The 18011-nt window shown below is 37.0% G+C and overlaps 1 protein-coding gene across 4 annotated transcripts in view; it reads left to right on the plus strand.

Moving 5' to 3' along the window:
* YLPM1 (YLP motif containing 1) overlaps positions 1 to 18011 on the plus strand; it is a 76913-nt gene that overhangs the window by 41604 nt on the left and 17298 nt on the right. For 3 of the 4 annotated variants that reach the window (XM_032837399.1, XM_032837398.1, XM_032837401.1), the window contains 11 exons: positions 36 to 128; positions 1118 to 1313; positions 1804 to 1922; positions 2410 to 2564; positions 6011 to 6073; positions 6348 to 6467; positions 6688 to 6864; positions 6944 to 7027; positions 7310 to 7393; positions 11639 to 11719; positions 14884 to 14935. In XM_032837399.1, coding sequence (XP_032693290.1) covers positions 36 to 128; positions 1118 to 1313; positions 1804 to 1922; positions 2410 to 2564; positions 6011 to 6073; positions 6348 to 6467; positions 6688 to 6864; positions 6944 to 7027; positions 7310 to 7393; positions 11639 to 11719; positions 14884 to 14935 — 1224 coding nt within the window. The remainder of the gene's footprint in view (positions 1 to 35; positions 129 to 1117; positions 1314 to 1803; positions 1923 to 2409; positions 2565 to 6010; positions 6074 to 6347; positions 6468 to 6687; positions 6865 to 6943; positions 7028 to 7309; positions 7394 to 11638; positions 11720 to 14883; positions 14936 to 18011) is intronic. The other variant, XM_032837400.1, reaches the window with a different exon arrangement.

Here is an 18011-nt window from a genome sequence, read left to right on the forward strand (position 1 = left end):
TCTTACAGTGTTTTTTCCCTGATTTGGTTCACCAGATATGTCCACTAATAAAGTTGAGCAGATACCCTATGGAGAAAGAATAACTTTGCGCCCAGATCCATTACCTGAAAGATCAACTTTTGAGACAGGTAGGAGTCAGAGAGATCAGTACTTTTTTCATTATTAACATATAATGTGTTATTTGTTTCAGGGGTACAGGTCTGTGTACCTGTACAATACACAGTGCTCACCACAACACATACTGTCCCCAGTGTCCCATCACCTTGCCACCCCATCCCTCCTGCCACCCCCCTCCTCCAGTAACCCTCAGTTTGTTTCCTGTGATTAAGAGTCTCTTACGGTTTGTCTCTTTCTCTGGTTTTATCTTGTTTCATTTTTTCCCTCTTCCCCTATGATCCTCTGCCTTGTTTCTCAAATTCCATATATCAGTGAGATCATATGATAATTGTCTTCCTCTGATTGACTTATCTAAGTTAGCATAATGCCCTCTAGTTCTGTCCACACTGTTGCAAATGGCAAGACTTCATTTTTTGATGGCTCCATAATATTCCATTGTATATATATACCACATCTTCTTTATGCATTCATCTGTCGATGGACCTCTGGGCTCTTTCCATAGTTTGGCTATTGTGGACATTGCTGTTATAAACATTGGGGTATAGGTGCCCCTTCGGATCACTACATTTGTATCTTTGGGGTAAATACCGAGTAGTGCAATTGCTGGGTCATAGAGTCATTCTCTTTTCATCTTTTTGAGGAACCTCCATACTGTTTTCCAGAGTGGCTGCACCAGCTTGCATTCCCACCAGAAGTGTAGGAGGGTTTCCCTTTCTCCAAATCCTCGAAAACATCTGTTGTTTCCTGACTTGTTAATTTTAGCCATTCTGACTGGTGTGAGGTGGTTTGAGAGATCAATATTCCTAAACCTTTTAGGACCTAATTACATGTGATTTTCCTTTTGGTAAATTATCTGGGTCTCCCTTCCATATAGTTAAAAGATTCATAAGTTGCGTTTAGAATCATAATTTATACCAGTTCTAAAGTTAAATTTGCACCTTTCCGCTTTTATTTCAGAAAAGGGGATGTAGTTCTTACTGTGTACTAATTGTTTTCATAGAGCACACAGGCCAACGTGACCGTTATGATAGAGACAGAGACCGTGAGCCTTATTTTGATCGTCAGAGTAATGTCATGGCAGATCATCGAGATTTCAAAAGGGATCGGGAGACACACAGAGACCGAGACCGGGATCGGGGTGTGATTGACTATGACCGGGATCGATTTGATAGAGAACGCCGACCTCGAGATGATAGGTATGTTATGAAAAATATCTTTTTGCCAGGTATACAAATTATCATAGACTTAAGTTCAGCAAAAGTCATTGTATCTAAAGGAAATTCAGTAAATGATGTGTTCTTCTTGTACATATGTATGTATAATTTGGAAAGGTATGAGCAGTTCCAGACTATGTACATAGTCTGCTTAAACTTTGTGAGCTTGAATTCCAGAGAATTGAATGGGAGATGGAGATAGCTAGTAAGGAAAAGAAATAATATTGTTAGTAAAGGTGTAGTCATTACCTAAGTAGTAGGCAAACAGTGTATTTTTGCAATTCATGAGCTCTTTAGATGTGTATATGCAAGGCAGATCTAAATGGAAAAGCAAAATAAAAATGAAAATGTTGACTATGTAGTAGCTATGCATGGAGAAAATTGGGCAGATAGTAAATAGTGCATTGTAAGACAGAGACCTCCAATTTTTTTTTTTTTAATTTTCTAAAGCACTTCCTGTTACATCTTACAGGACTCAGTCATATCGAGACAAAAAAGACCATTCCTCATCCAGAAGAGGGGGATTTGATAGGCCATCCTATGACCGGAAGTCTGACCGACCAGCCTACGAAGGTCCATCCATGTTTGGAGGTATGTTTGGAGGATGTTGAGAATGCAAATCAGTGGAGATGTTTCTGTATCCAAATCAGCTATGGATATAAACTTTCAGAGTAAAATGTACTCACAGATTTTTCAGAGATGGCAACATTATTATCAAAAGTAGCAGTGTAGGGGCGCCTGGGTGGCAGAGCGGGTTAAAGCCTCTGCCATCGGCTCAGGTCATGATCTCAGGGTCCTGGGATCAAGCCCCGCATCGGGGTCTCTTTTTGCTAAATTTAGTACAAACAAAGATGATTTCAGTGTTTTTCAGGACATTCTGTTTGCCTGAAATCGTACCTGAATCTTTTTACTTTCTTGATTTTAATAGATTTATGTTTCTTTAGACTTTCTCTCATTAAGGTTAAAAGTGGCCCCCCCAAAAATCATGAATTATATTACCTTAGCACGAGTGAAGAGAGTTAAAATTTAAAATAATTACCACATAAATAGTAATTTTGTTCAACTGCTGGAATCCTAGGAGAACGAAGACCTTACCAAGAGGAACGAATGCCCCTGCCAGCTCCTTCACTAAGCCACCAGCCACCTCCAGCTCCACGGGTTGAGAAGAAACCCGAATCTAAGAACGTGGATGATATTTTGAAACCCCCTGGCCGAGAGAGCCGACCTGAGCGAGTGAGTCCTATGTAGTTGACTCTTTTGTCAATCAGAGGCTGATAGGAGATCTTTTTCATATCCTGAGTAGAGGGGTGCCTGGGTGGCTCAGTGGGTTAAAGCAGCTCGGGTCATCATCCTGGAGGCCTGGGATGGAGCCCCCGCATCGGGCTCTCTGCTCGGCAGGGAGCCTGCTTCCCCTTCTCTCTCTTTGCCTGCTTCTCTGCCTACTTGCGATCTCTGTCAAATAAATAAATAAAATCTTAAAAAAAAAAAAAATTTTTTTAAATATCCTGAGTAGAATTTCTCGATTTTTCTGTGACATGGTAGTACCAGAGTCAAGGCATCTTACCATCTCCAAGTCATTATATAATCTCAAATTGCTTACCCTATAGAATTTAGGAAATTAGAGATTAATTGCTTGGCAGAAAAAGATGTTGAAAACTTCAGAAACCGGTTCATAAGAGGTCCATTCATTGCTCTGTTATTTTGAAGAGGGGGAAGGTGGATTTGGTTTTATGGCATGTGAAACAAAAAGAGGGAGAATTAGGAGACTTGATTTGCTTGGCTTGTTTTCCTAGTGACCTCCAAATGTGTATTTTTTTTTTCCAGTTAGTTAACAGTGTTATATTAGTTTCAGGTGTACAATATAGTGATTCAACACTTCGATACGTCACCTGGTGCTCATCAGGACAAGGGCACTCCTTAATCCCCACCCCTGTTTAACCCATCCCCTCACCCTTCTCCCCTCTAGTAACCATCAGTTTGTTCTCTTAAGAGTCTGTATCTTGATTTGTTTCTCTCTCTCTCCCTCTTTTTTTCCCTTTGCTCATTTGTTTCTTAAATTCTACATGTGAGTAAGATGATACGGTATTTGTCTTTCTCTGACTTATTTCACTTAGCATTGTGCTCTTTCCATCCATGTCATTGCACATGGCAAGATTTCTTCTTTTTATGCCTAAATAATATTCTATTATATATACACCACATCTTCTTTGTCCAGATGGTATTTGGGCTGCTTCTATATCTTGACTATTGTAAATAATGCTCCTGTAAAGATAGGAGTGCATGTATGTCTTTGAATTAGTGTTTTTGTATTCTTTGGGTAAATAACCCAGTAGTGCCATTGCTAGATCATGGGGTAGTTGTATTTTTAACTTTTGAGGACCCTCCATGCTGTTCTCCACAGCACTGCACCAGTTTGCATCCCCACCAACAGTGCACAAGGGTTCCTTTTTCTCCACATCCTTGCCAACACCTGCTATGTCTTATGTTGTTGATTTTAGCCATTCTGACAGGTGTCAAATGTATACATTCTTAAATTTACATTGCAAAATAGTTAGATTCTAATTCAGTAAACTGATACTAGAGATTTCCATCAGATGTTTTGACTACATAAATCATTGTCATAAAATCTATTTCATCTATTTTTAGTATAGCTATCCTAGCTTTCCTGTAGTTGCTTATTTGCATGATTTATCTTTTCCATCCTTTTATTTTCAGGCTATTTGTCTTTGAATCTGAAGTAGGTCTCTATTAGACAGCACAGCATATAGTTGGATCACGTTTTTTTAATGCAGTCTAACAACTTCTGCCTTTTAATTGGATTGTTTAAGCCACTCACATTTTAATATTGTTATTGATATAGTTAGCTTAATTCCATTCTGGGGTTTCCAGTTGTATAGAAACACAACTGACTTTTATATATTGATCTTATTTTATATATTGATCCTGCAACATTGCTAAACTCCATTTATTCTAACTACTTTTTAGTGGATTCCCTAGGATTTTCTATATACGAGATCATGTCATCTGCAGATAGTGAGGGTTTTACTTCTTCCTTTCCATTCCAAATGCCTTTTAATTTTTTTCTTTTCTTGCTTACCTCCAGTACAGTATTGAATAGATGTGGTAAGAGTAGACATCCTTATTTACTCTTGATCTTAGAGAGAAAGCTTTCACTATTTCACCATGAAGTGTGATGTGAGCTGTGGGTTTTGAGTAGATGCCATTTATTAGGTTGAAGAGATTCCCTTCCATTCCTAGTGTGTTGAATGTTTTTATCATGAAATGATGTTGGATTTTGTTGTATGCTTTTTCTGCATCAATTGAGATTTTTGTGATTTTTATTTTTTAATGTGTGTGATTTTATTCTTTTGTATGTGATTTTTGGGGGGTTGTTTTTTGTTTGTTTTCTCTATTGATAATGATGTATTGATTACAGTGATTGGTTTTTGGATGTTAATTTGCATCCCTGGGATAAATCCCATTTAGTCATGGTGTATAATTCTTTTTACATGTTGCTGGACTCCCTTTGCCAGTATTTCATTGGGGATTTTTGCATCCAAATTCATAAGAGATAATCTATAGTTTTCTTGTGATGTTTTTGGTGTTTGGTTTTAGAGTATCTGCTTGATTTGAATTGCTGGCCTCATAAAATGAGTAGAGAGTTGTTCCTTCCTCTTCTATTTTTTGGAAGAGCTTGTAAAGAGTTCTTTAAATATTTGTTGGAATTTAGTGATGAAATTATATGGACCTCTGAGCTTTTCTTTGCAGGTAGTTTTCTTTTTCTTTCTTTTTTTCTTTTTTTATTGTGTTATGTTAGTCACCATACAGTACATCAGCAGGTAGTTTTCAGTTACTTATTTAATCTCTTCACTTGTCATGGGCATATTCAGATTGTCTGTTTTTTTCTTGAGTCATTTTCAGTTGTCTGTGTCTTTCGAGGGATTCGCCCATTTCACCTAAGGTGTCTAATTTGTTTGCATACAACCGTTGGTAGTATTCCTTTAAACAATTTTTTATTTCTGTAAAGTTGCCAGTTGTGTTCCATCCTTCATTTCTGATTCTAATAATTTGAGTCTTTTCTCTTTTTTCTTAGTCAGTCTAGCTAACGGTTTGTCAGTTTTGTTGATCTTTTCAAGAACCAGCTTTTGGTTCTATTGATTTTTCTTTATTGTTTTTCAGTTGCCTATTTTATTGACTTCTGCTCTAATATTATTTCCTTCTTTCTGCTTGCTTCAGGTTTGGTTTTTCTTTTTCCAATGTCTGAAGGTGAAGGTTAGGTTATCGATCTGAGATCTTTCTTCTTCTATAGGTGTTTATGGCTATAAACTTCCTTTTGAGCACTGCTGTAGCTGCGTCCCATAAGTTTTGGTATTTTTATTTATCTCAAAGTATTTTCTGATGTTTAAATTCCTTCCTTGACCCATTGGTTATTTGGGAGTGTGGTGTTTAATTTCCACATACTTGTGAATTTTTCAAAATTTTCCTACTATTTCTAATTTCATTCCATTATGGTCAGAGACATACTTTATATTATTTCTGTCCTTTCAAACGTATTAAGGTTTGTTTCATGTCCTATCATATGTTGTATCCTGGAGAACGGTATGTCACTTAACTATAAGACATCATTATAAAAAAAATCTTCTCTGAGTGATTTTTTTTGGTTTTTCATTATGTTTCAGATTGTTGTTATAATGAGAGGATTGCCTGGCAGTGGAAAGACACATGTTGCAAAGCTTATTCGAGTGAGTATGGGAAAGCAAAAAAATCCGTTGCTTTTGTTCCTTCTTGTATGATATTGATACTGGTATTTCCTATTTGATTTATTCTTATTGGCCCATGTGGGAGATGCTGTCCCATAAACATTTTGTTCCGCTTAAACAAATATTTTTGCCTTTGCTTGATTTGAAACCACCAGAAAATTGCATGTTATGTAGCCATGAGAAGGAACTCTGGTTTGAGCATTCATTAATTTATTCTTTGGATTCTCTTTAACTCTCTTGACTATATGATTCTTAGGATAAAGAGGTAGAATTTGGAGGACCTGCACCTAGAGTTCTAAGCTTAGATGATTACTTCATCACTGAAGTGGAAAAAGAAGAAAAAGACCCAGATTCTGGAAAGAAGGTGAAAAAGAAGGTATGGCATATTCCTCTCGGACTGTGCTCTGATTCATTAATAATATTGAGAGGAAAACGTGTTCAGAGACTAATTGTGTCTTTTTTGAACACACACTTTAGTACTTAGGTGTGAAGGAAAGACTACAAAGTTATCTCTATCCAGAGGCTAACGAGGGAAGAGGTTTAGGATGGTTCTTTGTTTTTGCTAACTCCGTATCTCTTCTGGGATGTCTCACTAGGTCATGGAATATGAATACGAAGCTGAGATGGAGGAAACCTACCGCACCAGCATGTTCAAAACTTTCAAAAAGACTCTGGATGACGGCTTCTTCCCCTTTATCATCCTGGATGCCATCAATGACAGAGTTAGACATTTTGACCAGTTCTGGAGTGCAGCAAAAACCAAGGGTTTTGAGGTAAAACAGCTTTGGAGTACTTTATATTATCATGTAAGTGTTACATTTGTTTGCTTAATCACTGTTCATTCTTTCTTAGGTATATTTGGCTGAAATGAGCGCAGATAACCAGACTTGTGGCAAGAGAAATATTCATGGAAGAAAACTTAAAGAAATAAATAAGGTGATTTTTGGAAACAGGAAGTGTTGTATTCTCAGCTTCATTTTGTCTGTATGATCAATGTTGTCTGGAAGTTCTTGTTTATCCTCTTTACTTTCAGAAAATCTTTTCTACCTTCTTTAGCCAATGATTCTTATCCTTTGTATCTAAGTGAAAAAGGTGTGGCCTTCTTCCAGGAACTGGCCTGTTAGACTTCACAGTATTAGTTAAATTTGTCTTAAACACACAGTTGGTCTGTCTTGGAGTAGTTCCCGAGATGACTTGACTTCCTGAATCTTTCAATAGATGGCTGACCACTGGGAAACTGCACCTCGTCATATGATGCGCCTGGACATTCGTTCTCTGCTGCAAGATGCTGCTATTGAGGAGGTGAGTGTCCTCTGCCATGAATGCAGCACAGAAGGGACCTTTTTTTGCAGCTTTTTTATCTGGAAAAAACTTTAAACTATAGAAAAGTTGCATGAATCGTATAAGAACACCTATACAACTTTCACTGAAATTTCTGATAATATTTTGCCACATTTTTCTTTATATAGATATATATATGTCCTTTTTTTTTTCATTTAAATTCAATTAATTAACATATAGTGTATTATTAGTTTCAGAGGTAGAGGTCAGGGATTCATCAGTCTTATATAACACTCAGTGCTCATTCCATCAAGTGCTCTCCCTAATGCCCATCACCCAGGTACCCCACTCTCCTTCAGCAACCCTCAGCTTGTTTCCTGTGATTAAGAGTCTCTGATTAATCACAGGAAACTCTGATTAAGACTCTCTGATTTAATCTTGTTTTATTTTTTCCCTCGCTTCCCCTATGCTTCTCTGTTTTGCTTCTTAAATTCCACATATGAGTCATATGATGATTGTCTTTCTCTGATTGACTTATTTCACTTAGCATAATGCCCTCTCACTCCATCCATGTTGTTGCAAATGGCAAGATTTCATTCCTTATGACTGAGTAATGTTCCATCGTTTATATTATACCACATCTTCTTTATCCATTCATCTGTCAGTGGACATCTGGGCTCTTTCCATAGTTTGGCTCTTTCGGGACATGGCTGCTATAAATATTGGGGTGCAGGTGCCCCTTTGGATCACTACATTTGTGTCTTTGGGGTAAATACCTAATAGTGCAATGACTGGATCACAGGGTAATTCTATTTTCAACTTTTTGAGGAACCTCCATATTGTTTTCCAGAGTGGCTGCACCAGTTTGGGAAGTTTGCATTCCCACCAACAGTGTAAGAGGGCTCCCTTTTCTCCACATCCTTGCCAACATCTGTGTTTCCTGACTTGTTAATTTTAGCCATTCTGACTGGTGTGAGGTGGTATCTCATTGTGGGTTTGATTTGTATTTCCCTGATGCCGAATGATGTGGAGCATTTTTTCAGGTGCCTGTTGGCCATCTGGATGTCATCTTTGCAGAAATGTCTGTTCATGTCTTCTGCCCATTTCTTGACTGGATTATTTGTTCTTTGGATGTTGAGTTTGGTAAATTCTTTATAGATTTTGGATACTAGTCTTTTATCTGATAAGACATTTGCAAATATCTTCTCCCATTCTGTCGGTTGTCTTTTGGTTCTGTTGATGGTTTCCTTTGCTGTGCAAAAACTTTTTATCTCAATGAAATCCCAATACTTAATTTTTGGCTTTCTCTTGCCTTTGGAGGCATGTCTAGTAAGAAGTTGCTCTGGCTGAGGTCAAAGAAGTTGCTGCCTGTGTTCTCTAGGATTTTGATGGCTATGACATAGATATATATGTCTTCTTATTCCTACTATTGTTATTACTGTGATTGTAGAACTGTTTGAGAGTTAAGTTGTAAGCCTCATAACCCTTAGCCCTACACCCCTAATACAGTGTTTCAGGGCATTCTCTTACAAAACTAGAAGTCCCAATTATCAAATTCAGGAAATTTAACATTGATAAAGTATTATATTAAGTAGTACAAATTTCCTGAATTAAATTTCCTGAATTATCTCATGTAACACTCATATTTACATTTCATTAAACGTTCCCATAATGTGCTTTATAACAATTTTTAAAAATCCAGGAGATCATCCTTTAATATTAAAAAAATACTTTCTGAGCCATGTCATTGTCTGGAAAGACAAGGAATTTTTGAAGAGTATAGGCCAGTTGTTTTGTAGACTACCCCTCAATTTGGGTTTGTCTGGTTGTTTTCACATGATTCTTTTTTTTTTTAATTTTTTTAAAATTTTTTATAAACATATATTTTTCTCCCCAGGGGTACAGGTCTGTGAATCGCCAGGTTTACACACTTCACAGCACTCACCATAGCACATACCCTCCCCAATGTCCATAACCACACTCCCCTTCTCCCAACCCCCCTCCCCCCAGCAACCCTCAGTTTGTTTTGTGAGATTAAGAGTCACTTATGGTTTGTCTCCCTCCCAATCCCATCTTGTTTCATTTATTCTTCTCCTACCCCCTTAACCCCCCATGTTGCATCTCCACTTCCTCATATCAGGGAGATCATATGATAATTGTCTTTCTCCGATTGACTTATTTTGCTAAGCATGATACCCTCTAGTTCCATCCATGTCGTCGCAAATGGCAAGATTTCATTTCTTTTGATGGCTGCATAGTATTCCATTGTGTATATATACCACATCTTCTTTATCCATTCATCTGTTGATGGACATCTAGGTTCTTTCCATAGTTTGGCTATTGTAGACATTGCTGCTATAAACATTCGGGTGCACGTGCCCCTTCGGATCACTACGTTTGTATCTTTAGGGTAAATACCCAGTAGTGCAATTGCTGGGTCATAGGGTAGTTCTATTTTCAACATTTTGAGGAACCTCCATGCTGTTTTCCAGAGTGGCTGCACCAGCTTGCATTCCCATCAACAGTGTAGGAGGGTTCCCCTTTCTCCGCATCCTCGCCAGCTTCTGTCATTTCCTGACTTGTTAATTTTAGCCATTCTGACTGGTGTGGGGTGATATCTCACTGTGGTTTTGATTTGTATTTCCCTGATGCCGAGTGATATGGAGCACTTTTTCATGTGTCTGTTAGCCATCTGGATGTCTTCTTTGCAGAAATGTCTGCTCATGTCTTCTGCCCATTTCTTGATTGGATTATTTGTTCTTTGGTGTTCAGTTTGCTAAGTTCTTTATAGATTTTGGACACTAGCCCTTTATCTGATAATGTCGTTTGCAAATATCTTCTCCCATTCTGTCAGTTGTCTTTTGGTTTTGTTAACTGTTTCCTTTGCTGTGCAAAAGCAAAAACATGATTCATTTTAAGTTAAACATTACCAGGAATGCTGTGGTGGAATTTACTTTGGTGGAAGTAAATCTTTATCATGAAAAGGAGAGATTTTTCTCTTTTAATCAGTTGTGTACTTCTGTTTGGTTTGAGCTCCTGTGAATGAGAGTTTTCTATACTTAATGTTGTCATTGTGTTTTTATGTGTTTTTACCTCCCAGTGCCATTCGTCTACCAATTTCCTCTGGTTTCTGCCCCAGCCATTCCGATACATTCTCAGCAAAGATTTCCATGAAAATAGAGAATTCTCACTTCTGTTGCCTAATCCTGCAGCCACATATGACTTAGTTGACCATGTCTACCTTCTTGATAACATTTTTCTTTTGGCTCCTGCGAGTCTACTTTCTCCTGGTTTTCCTCATGCTTCTCTGGCCATTCCTTTCAGTCTCCTTTGATGGCTTTTCTTCCTACTCAGTCCTAAATGTTGGAGTTCTTTAGGGCTCTGTCTTAGGATCTTATCATTCTGTATTTTTGATATAGATAGCTTGGATTGCCACATATGTGCCCTTAATATTAAATTGTGAGGAATCAAAATAATTTTATTAGCATCTTAACACTAGTTATATCTTAGTAGAGGGATTATGGGTGATTTTTATAATTCTACCATTATTTTCCAAATTCTTTACCAAAAACACGTTACTTTAGCACATCTCAAGTTCAGCCTATCCACTATGTAATTCATCCAAACCTGTTCCTCTTCTGGTATTCTCTTTCTTAGTGATTAGACCCAACAATCACTTGGTACCTGAAACCTTGACTCTACTCTGTTGTCTTTTGCTCTTTATTCTGTGTTATACAAACTTTCAGCCTTATCCCTCCAGCATATAGTCAGTCTACAAGTTTTGTCAATTTTACCTTATAAATACTTCTCTAATCCATCTACTCTCTATTTGCATCGCTACCATTCTGGGCCAAGCTACTATCATCTTATTTTTCACGATACCCTTTCTTACATTTTGAAATTTGAATCATACACATGTTTTACTGGATTGGAGAAATACTTGCTAGAGGTTTTGAAGAGAAATCCTGGTAATCACAGGCATTCAAAACAAGTAATCATCAACTTAACATATATTATTATATTCAACTTAATAGGAAATTATAAAGATGGATATCCTGGGAAAATGAAAGGCAGGACTATCATTCTGCCTTTTTATAAGTTCTGTTTCAAACTTTAGGGTTTTAAAATTAGGATGTAACAGTGATTCTGTGCTGCCCCGCTTTGGGCACCTTTGCTGTTTCAGATCTCACTGAGGGACTCAACGTTTTCCTAAATGTTAACTCGTCTTTTTTTTTTTTTTTTTTAATTATTATTGGGGTGGTGTAGGTAGAGATGGAGGATTTTGATGCAAATATCGAAGAACAGAAGGAAGAAAAGAAAGATGCAGAGGAAGAGGAAAGCGAACTGGTAGGAGACAGACCAACCACTTTGAACAAAGTGTCTCTATTAAAATTTTTAAGGGTTTAATCTCAGATCTATGGTCAGATTTCTACTGTTGATTTACACCTTAATGGTAGAAATTTCTATAATCATCTTCAAGGAGACTTCTGGTACTTTTTCTTTTTCCCCTGATCAGAAGAACCCTCTACTGTATTGTTACATGAAAATTTTAAGAATGCTAAGAAACTTACCCTGTACTCACTCATCTACTTGTGGGTGGCTTTAGGGAAGTCTACTTTTTAAAAAAATCAATTACATATGAAAGGGCATTCTTACACTCCAGCAGATATGTGGTACAGCCTACCCAACATATGCATAATTGTCTCTTCTTTGCTACGAGATTTCAAAATTGAGCTTCTGTCAACTGAGGCAGAAGAACTTCTAGAATGAGAAGGCAGAGGGTTGCCACTGACTGCCGAATTTGTTCTTCTGCATTTTATCCTTTTCAGTGATGGGGAAAATGATTTGAGTGTGTAGGCAATGCATTTTATTAAGGCTTATTAGAGGCTTCCATAGTGTGAGTTCAAAGTTCCCGTGTACCTACTGTAAATGCTTTTGATCACACCTCTGTAGAGATGTTTGCCTTACCCTGTCATTGAAAAATATGCGACCTGTAGAATTATGTTACTTTGCAGTGTTTGCTAACGAGGCACAGAGATTAGCAATGTCTTGAAACAGTGTTGCTTTTTTAATTCAAAATATCATTTGGTTTATTTAATACATCAGCCCTTGCTAAAGCTGCTTCTCATACTCTTCCGGAAATGTACAAAGTGAGAACCCTGATTCTTACCCCTAGAGAATATAGACTCTCCAAGGAGTGGTCCCATCAATCCCATGTGTGATACAGAGGACTTTGAAAAGAAACTGTGTGTGCATAGAGATGGTGTCAACCTCTACATTCCTAGATTTCATATGCGGATTAAAAAATAAGCTTTAAAGTTAATTGCATTTGAGTCTCAGTATGTTTTTTCTTTAAACAAAATATTTTTCTTAATTAGGTTGTTTTTTTTTTGACATATATGATCTAAAACTTAGGCAGGAAGTTCATTTAAAGGCCCACGCTGTTGTGGAATATGGCTAATGACCTGTGGCTACTTGCAGCGTGTGTCCTAGAAAGTGATCATGTGATAAATCTATAATGCTAGCTTTCTGAAGCTCCGTCTTCCTTTTGTGGAGATTTCAGTTCAGGATATGGTTCGTAACATCTGACTTGTCTAAGTGTAGGTCAAAGCTCGAAACTTTTAATTGAATGTACTATTTATTTTGAAAAGTGAAACACGCTGTAATACTCTATTATTACATCAAAAAACATGGCAAGGAAGTCTTAGAACTCTACCCTGCTGGACTATCTCTTTTATTTCCAAGTGGCTTAACATTTCAACCAGTGAGAAGATGATACAATTTTAAAGAAGAACAGGGTGGTTCCAGCAGGAGGAAATTAATATACTCATTTTGCATATCTTTATATTCTAAAACTTCTCTTAACCCATTCAAAAATGCCAAATCCAGATCTTCTGCTATTGGGTTCTATTCCAAGGGTAAAAGATTCTTGGAGAATTTTAACCAAAGGGTTAAGAGCAAGTCTCATGTCATTTGGACCATTTTAGTGGAATTCTCAATAAACTTTTCATTTTCTGCTTTGTACAATCACTGCAACTGGGCAAAATCCAACCTTTTCTTGGTTAAGAGAATCCTTTTGGGGGATCACTGGTGTGATATTTTTCCTTCTTTAGAACTTCAGTGAACCTAGTAGATATGATTCACAATCTATAAATATGTTATTCTAGTGATGCTTAAGGTTTTCAGGTGATTTCTGAGATATGACTTGTACAGATCGCATCAGTACTTTTAGCGCCAATCACTTCAGCATAGCTTTGTCTTGGTTTGTTCTAGAAATGCATTTGGGAAAGATGGTATGATTTATAATCTGAAGTACTACCTAATAAGTGAAAGTGAATTATTAGTCTGGCTTAAAGACTAGAAAAGTGCCACACCTGTAGGTTTCCTGGAAGAACTATGATGCTCCAGTATTCATACACAGCAGTTGTTGTCATGAAGCGTTCAGCATCCTTTCCAACCTACCTTAGTGTCAGTCTGTTCCATGAACTTGAATATTCCCAAGAGTAGAGATACTAATTCTTAAAAGAAGATGCTGACACCTGTGCTGAATCTGTTCTATATAATAAGCCCTAACACTAAAGTTCTGTATGTTAGGATCTAATAGAGAACAGAGTCCAAGTAAAGGAAAAGAGGAATCACAACCGTACACTTGCTAGGTGAATAAGCAGAAAGGATTACTATATAGTAAAATAGGTATATTGGGAAATTTGAAAATCTTCCAGGACATTGTTTGAAATAAACCAGGTTTGTTTTTGTTTTTTGGTTGTTGTTTTTTTTAACTAAATAAAATATAAATACCTGTGGGGATTTCTGGTTTTTCGTATATTAGGAAAATGTCATTTTAAAAGACATTGAAAATAATAATCTAGGTTCCAACCGATGAAAGAGAAATGCTCTCACGTTGATTCAGTAAAAACCAGCCTTTGTAAGATCTAACCGGTAAACGGGTTGAGTCATTTTTAAATGAAGTTGGAACTTTGTAGTTGTGTTCAGTGATACCATGTTTTCTTCTTTCGAGTACTGAAACTTACACTGCGATATAAAGTAGCTGTCTCGAAGAACACTCTTTGTACCATCACTTGAGAACCACAGTTGTATTTAGAAAATAAGCTAGCTAGTTATTATAAATGCTCTGCTACTCTGAATGGTATTAATACTAGCGCAGTAACGACCGTACGTTCTCACCATATTTGCTGTCCAGCTGTTGTTCGGACTACAACTGTGAGTCCCGAACTGTAGCTGCCTCAAAGCGCCTTCATGATACTATTTTGAAGTGACTACTCTGAAATCTGGGCAGTGAAGTTGGGTGAATTGAGTAATTCAGTTTCTTCAGAGATAATGAGACTGTGTGTTCCCTAAGGAGATATATATATATATACATACATATATATATAAAACTAGTGAGTGGAAACTGAATCCGTTCCCAGTTTTAATGCTTTTCCAGTTCAACAGTGATATGCATGTATGTGTCTCTTTCTAACCCTTCGAGCTTCTCTCTGTGTGCGATTTAGGGTTACATTCCGAAAAGCAAATGGGAGATGGACACATCTGAGGCCAAGCTAGGTGGGTATCTCCTTTTTCCTGTTTTTATATGTGATACCTGATGGTAATGGTCATAGATCTTTCTGCTGTAAGAAGAACAAATTTCCCCAAATTTCTGCTTTAAACCAAGATTTTTGGCCTACCTTACATCCTCAGTCTATTTCGCTAGCTTTCAGTTTAATTAGTTTCATCTTGTGACAGAGTGAAAGAAGAGTATTTAGAAGAATCGCCTTCACTGTCACTTCAAGATTTTAGAGGAAGGGGAAGTATGAATTTAGCAATAAAATACTGTCACTTCTAAAATCCGTTCTGTTATATTAATCAGAAATGTTAGTGCTGATGAGATTTCTGCTTTTTTAAAAGAGTATTTAACTGCAGTCCAAAGCTGAACCTGATGATGCATACTTTGGGAAATAATAGTAGTAATAATAATAAATATTGAAGTTTAAACATTCCTTAAAAGGCAGTTATTTTCCTTGTATAATAAATAGAGTTTCTGGGTGGGGGGAGGTAGATATGTAATTCAGGTTTCTGAGGAGCCTACTTTATAAGATTCTTACCTTCAACTTGTTTTTAGTGGCAGATTACAAGGTAAACTGGTTAAAATTACTGTCTAAATCAAAAGTTGGAGTTGCTTAATGTGAGATTGTCTGTCAAATAGAAAATCAAACATATCCAGTGGATTTTCTTCCAGTATTTCATGGTAATAATTGCAAAACATTTTTTCTTTTCTTTTTTTTCCACTTCACTTAAAGAGAATCATTTATCACGTTGATTAAGATGTATTAATAAATAATCTTAAAAAATGAGATAAGGGCTTTCTGGAAGATTGACCTTTCTAATGTATGAAGTGTAACTGTCAGTCTCTGCGTTTCTCTTCTAGTATCATGGTGTTACTCCAAAACTGAAGTAACCATCTAAATATCTTAAGTTCATAGAACAAATCTGAGTCATTTAGCTGCTTCACTGTTTGGGATACATTGTGTTTCTGATGTAAGAGGAGTGCATTTTACACAAGTTGCATAAGTTTCTGCCTCTTATTTTGCCCAACTGATCATGTTAGCAATTGATGTTCACTAGGTCCTATGTAAAAGGTAGTTCCATAAACTTTAGTATTACTCTGTTATTGGGATAGGTGCTTTGATATAAAGTCCAGGATTTTTTTTTTTTAATGTGTGACAGGTGAAAATTATGCGTGCTTACTGACATATTCTTAAACTAGTCTTCCCTCTTTGGGAAATCTTTGTCAGTGATCTCTTCCTCTAAACTTTTAAAGCATTTATAAATGTTTAAGTGCGATTAAATACGTAGGAAAATAATAATCACAAACTACTTTCTAAATAATAATGCTTTAGATCTGCTTATTTTGATATTAAATTAAGTCTGTTTGAAGTTCTGTACTGTACTTTGAGAATAACCTATAAGACTGCAAGATCATTTCCTTCTTCTGGTTCTCTAAATAGCAATTACCTTTTGGGGCAAAAAGATCATAAATAAAGAGACAAGAGGATTGTAAAAGTGATCAATATTTTAACTAAGCATATAATATTCAGAGGCATTGTGTAATATATGATCTATGATAATGCTTTTTTAAACTTGAGCCAGTCCATTTTCTATTCTTTCTAATTTCTAAAGAGAAAGGATAATGGAATTTAGCTTTGATGAATATTCAAGAAAATATGATATTAAACTTGGTATTGATTTTGGAAAAAATCCTGGCCTGTCTACCATTTGCTTCTCAGAAAATACATTTTATACAAATTCAGTCCATCTTAAAGAAAGACTGTTAGGCAGTTAATTCCAGAAATGGATTTGATAAATAGACATTTCAGTTAAAGGCACTGCAGGTCCAGTAAGAATTCAGAACATAAATCCACCATGTTTGCTGCTGCTGCTGTTTTAATAAGAGTGGCAGTGATGTTTCATGTAATGACTCACATCTTGTATCACTCTGTTACCTTAAGGGCCAATCTACCCGTGGAGGAAGGCAGATTGAGTGTGAGCATTCTTGAAAGTGCTGGCTTCTTTGAGATTGGTCCATGTAACCAAATGAAACAAAGATTCTTCCCTAAAACATGAGGCTTTTCATCTGAGAATTAACCTATTTATGGTGCCTTCTTTAGCACAACAAACTCAATAGATTGATTACCAGGTCCAATTAATTTTTGTGAGTACTCTACCAACATTCTTGAATTACTTTGGGTAACATGGTCATGCGAGATGGAAACATACTAAGCTTCATTGGTGTCACACACTGAGCCAGAAGAGCTACATCTGTACCTGGGGAGTTTTGATTCACAAATGAGTCTACCAATGAGAAAGGACTCGTTCACCTTTTGTGCAGCTGGTTCAGTCTCATTGCGGATTCTTGATCTGTGTTCATTAGGTACAGTATGCAGTTCAGCTGATGTTTACGTGTTAAATCAGGAGTGGCGTAATTTTAGAAAGATTCAGAACCGGCCTGAAATGCATCTGGCCCGGGTGTCGTGGAGTTGTAACGACTGCCTGTGGCCCACTCCAGTTGCCCCTGACCGGCTCCTTCTCAGCTGGGGCACAGGCACCCTCATACAAGGGTGGGTGTTATGTGCCACCTCAGATGCTCGGATTCGGCACTGAAGCTACTCAAATTCCGATGATACAGCTTTGGTTTCTCCAACTGGGAGAAACCAAGAGAAGGTCTGAGAGTGTTATCCTATTATAGGTTTCTCCATACCAAGTACTTTTGCTTTCCTCACCTGTCATTTGTCTCTGCTTATCGGTTATTGTGTATTAGCCTGCTACGTATCAGGCACATTCATCTCTTCACAGTGGAATGCACTTATTCATATAGGCACATACCCCTCGTATGTTTACCATGAACGAATTTTCAGAAACACCATTTATATTTAGAAAATGCATAGATGTATTTACAAAAATTTTCTGTTGTGCTATATAATATTTACTGTTCTGAAGATGTGGGAAAATTCTGTGACCTGCTAAGTTGGATGTTTAGACCTTCATCTTCATCTTAAAACTTCATCTTTTGAAATTCAGACCTCTGAAAGTCATTAGTATGGGTGTATGGGACACTAGCCGTCTTCTGTAATTAACACCCCAG

This window comes from Lontra canadensis, unplaced genomic scaffold (assembly GCF_010015895.1).
Source record: "Lontra canadensis isolate GAN:19392208 unplaced genomic scaffold, GSC_riverotter_1.0 scaffold98, whole genome shotgun sequence".
NCBI lineage: Eukaryota > Metazoa > Chordata > Mammalia > Carnivora > Mustelidae > Lontra > Lontra canadensis.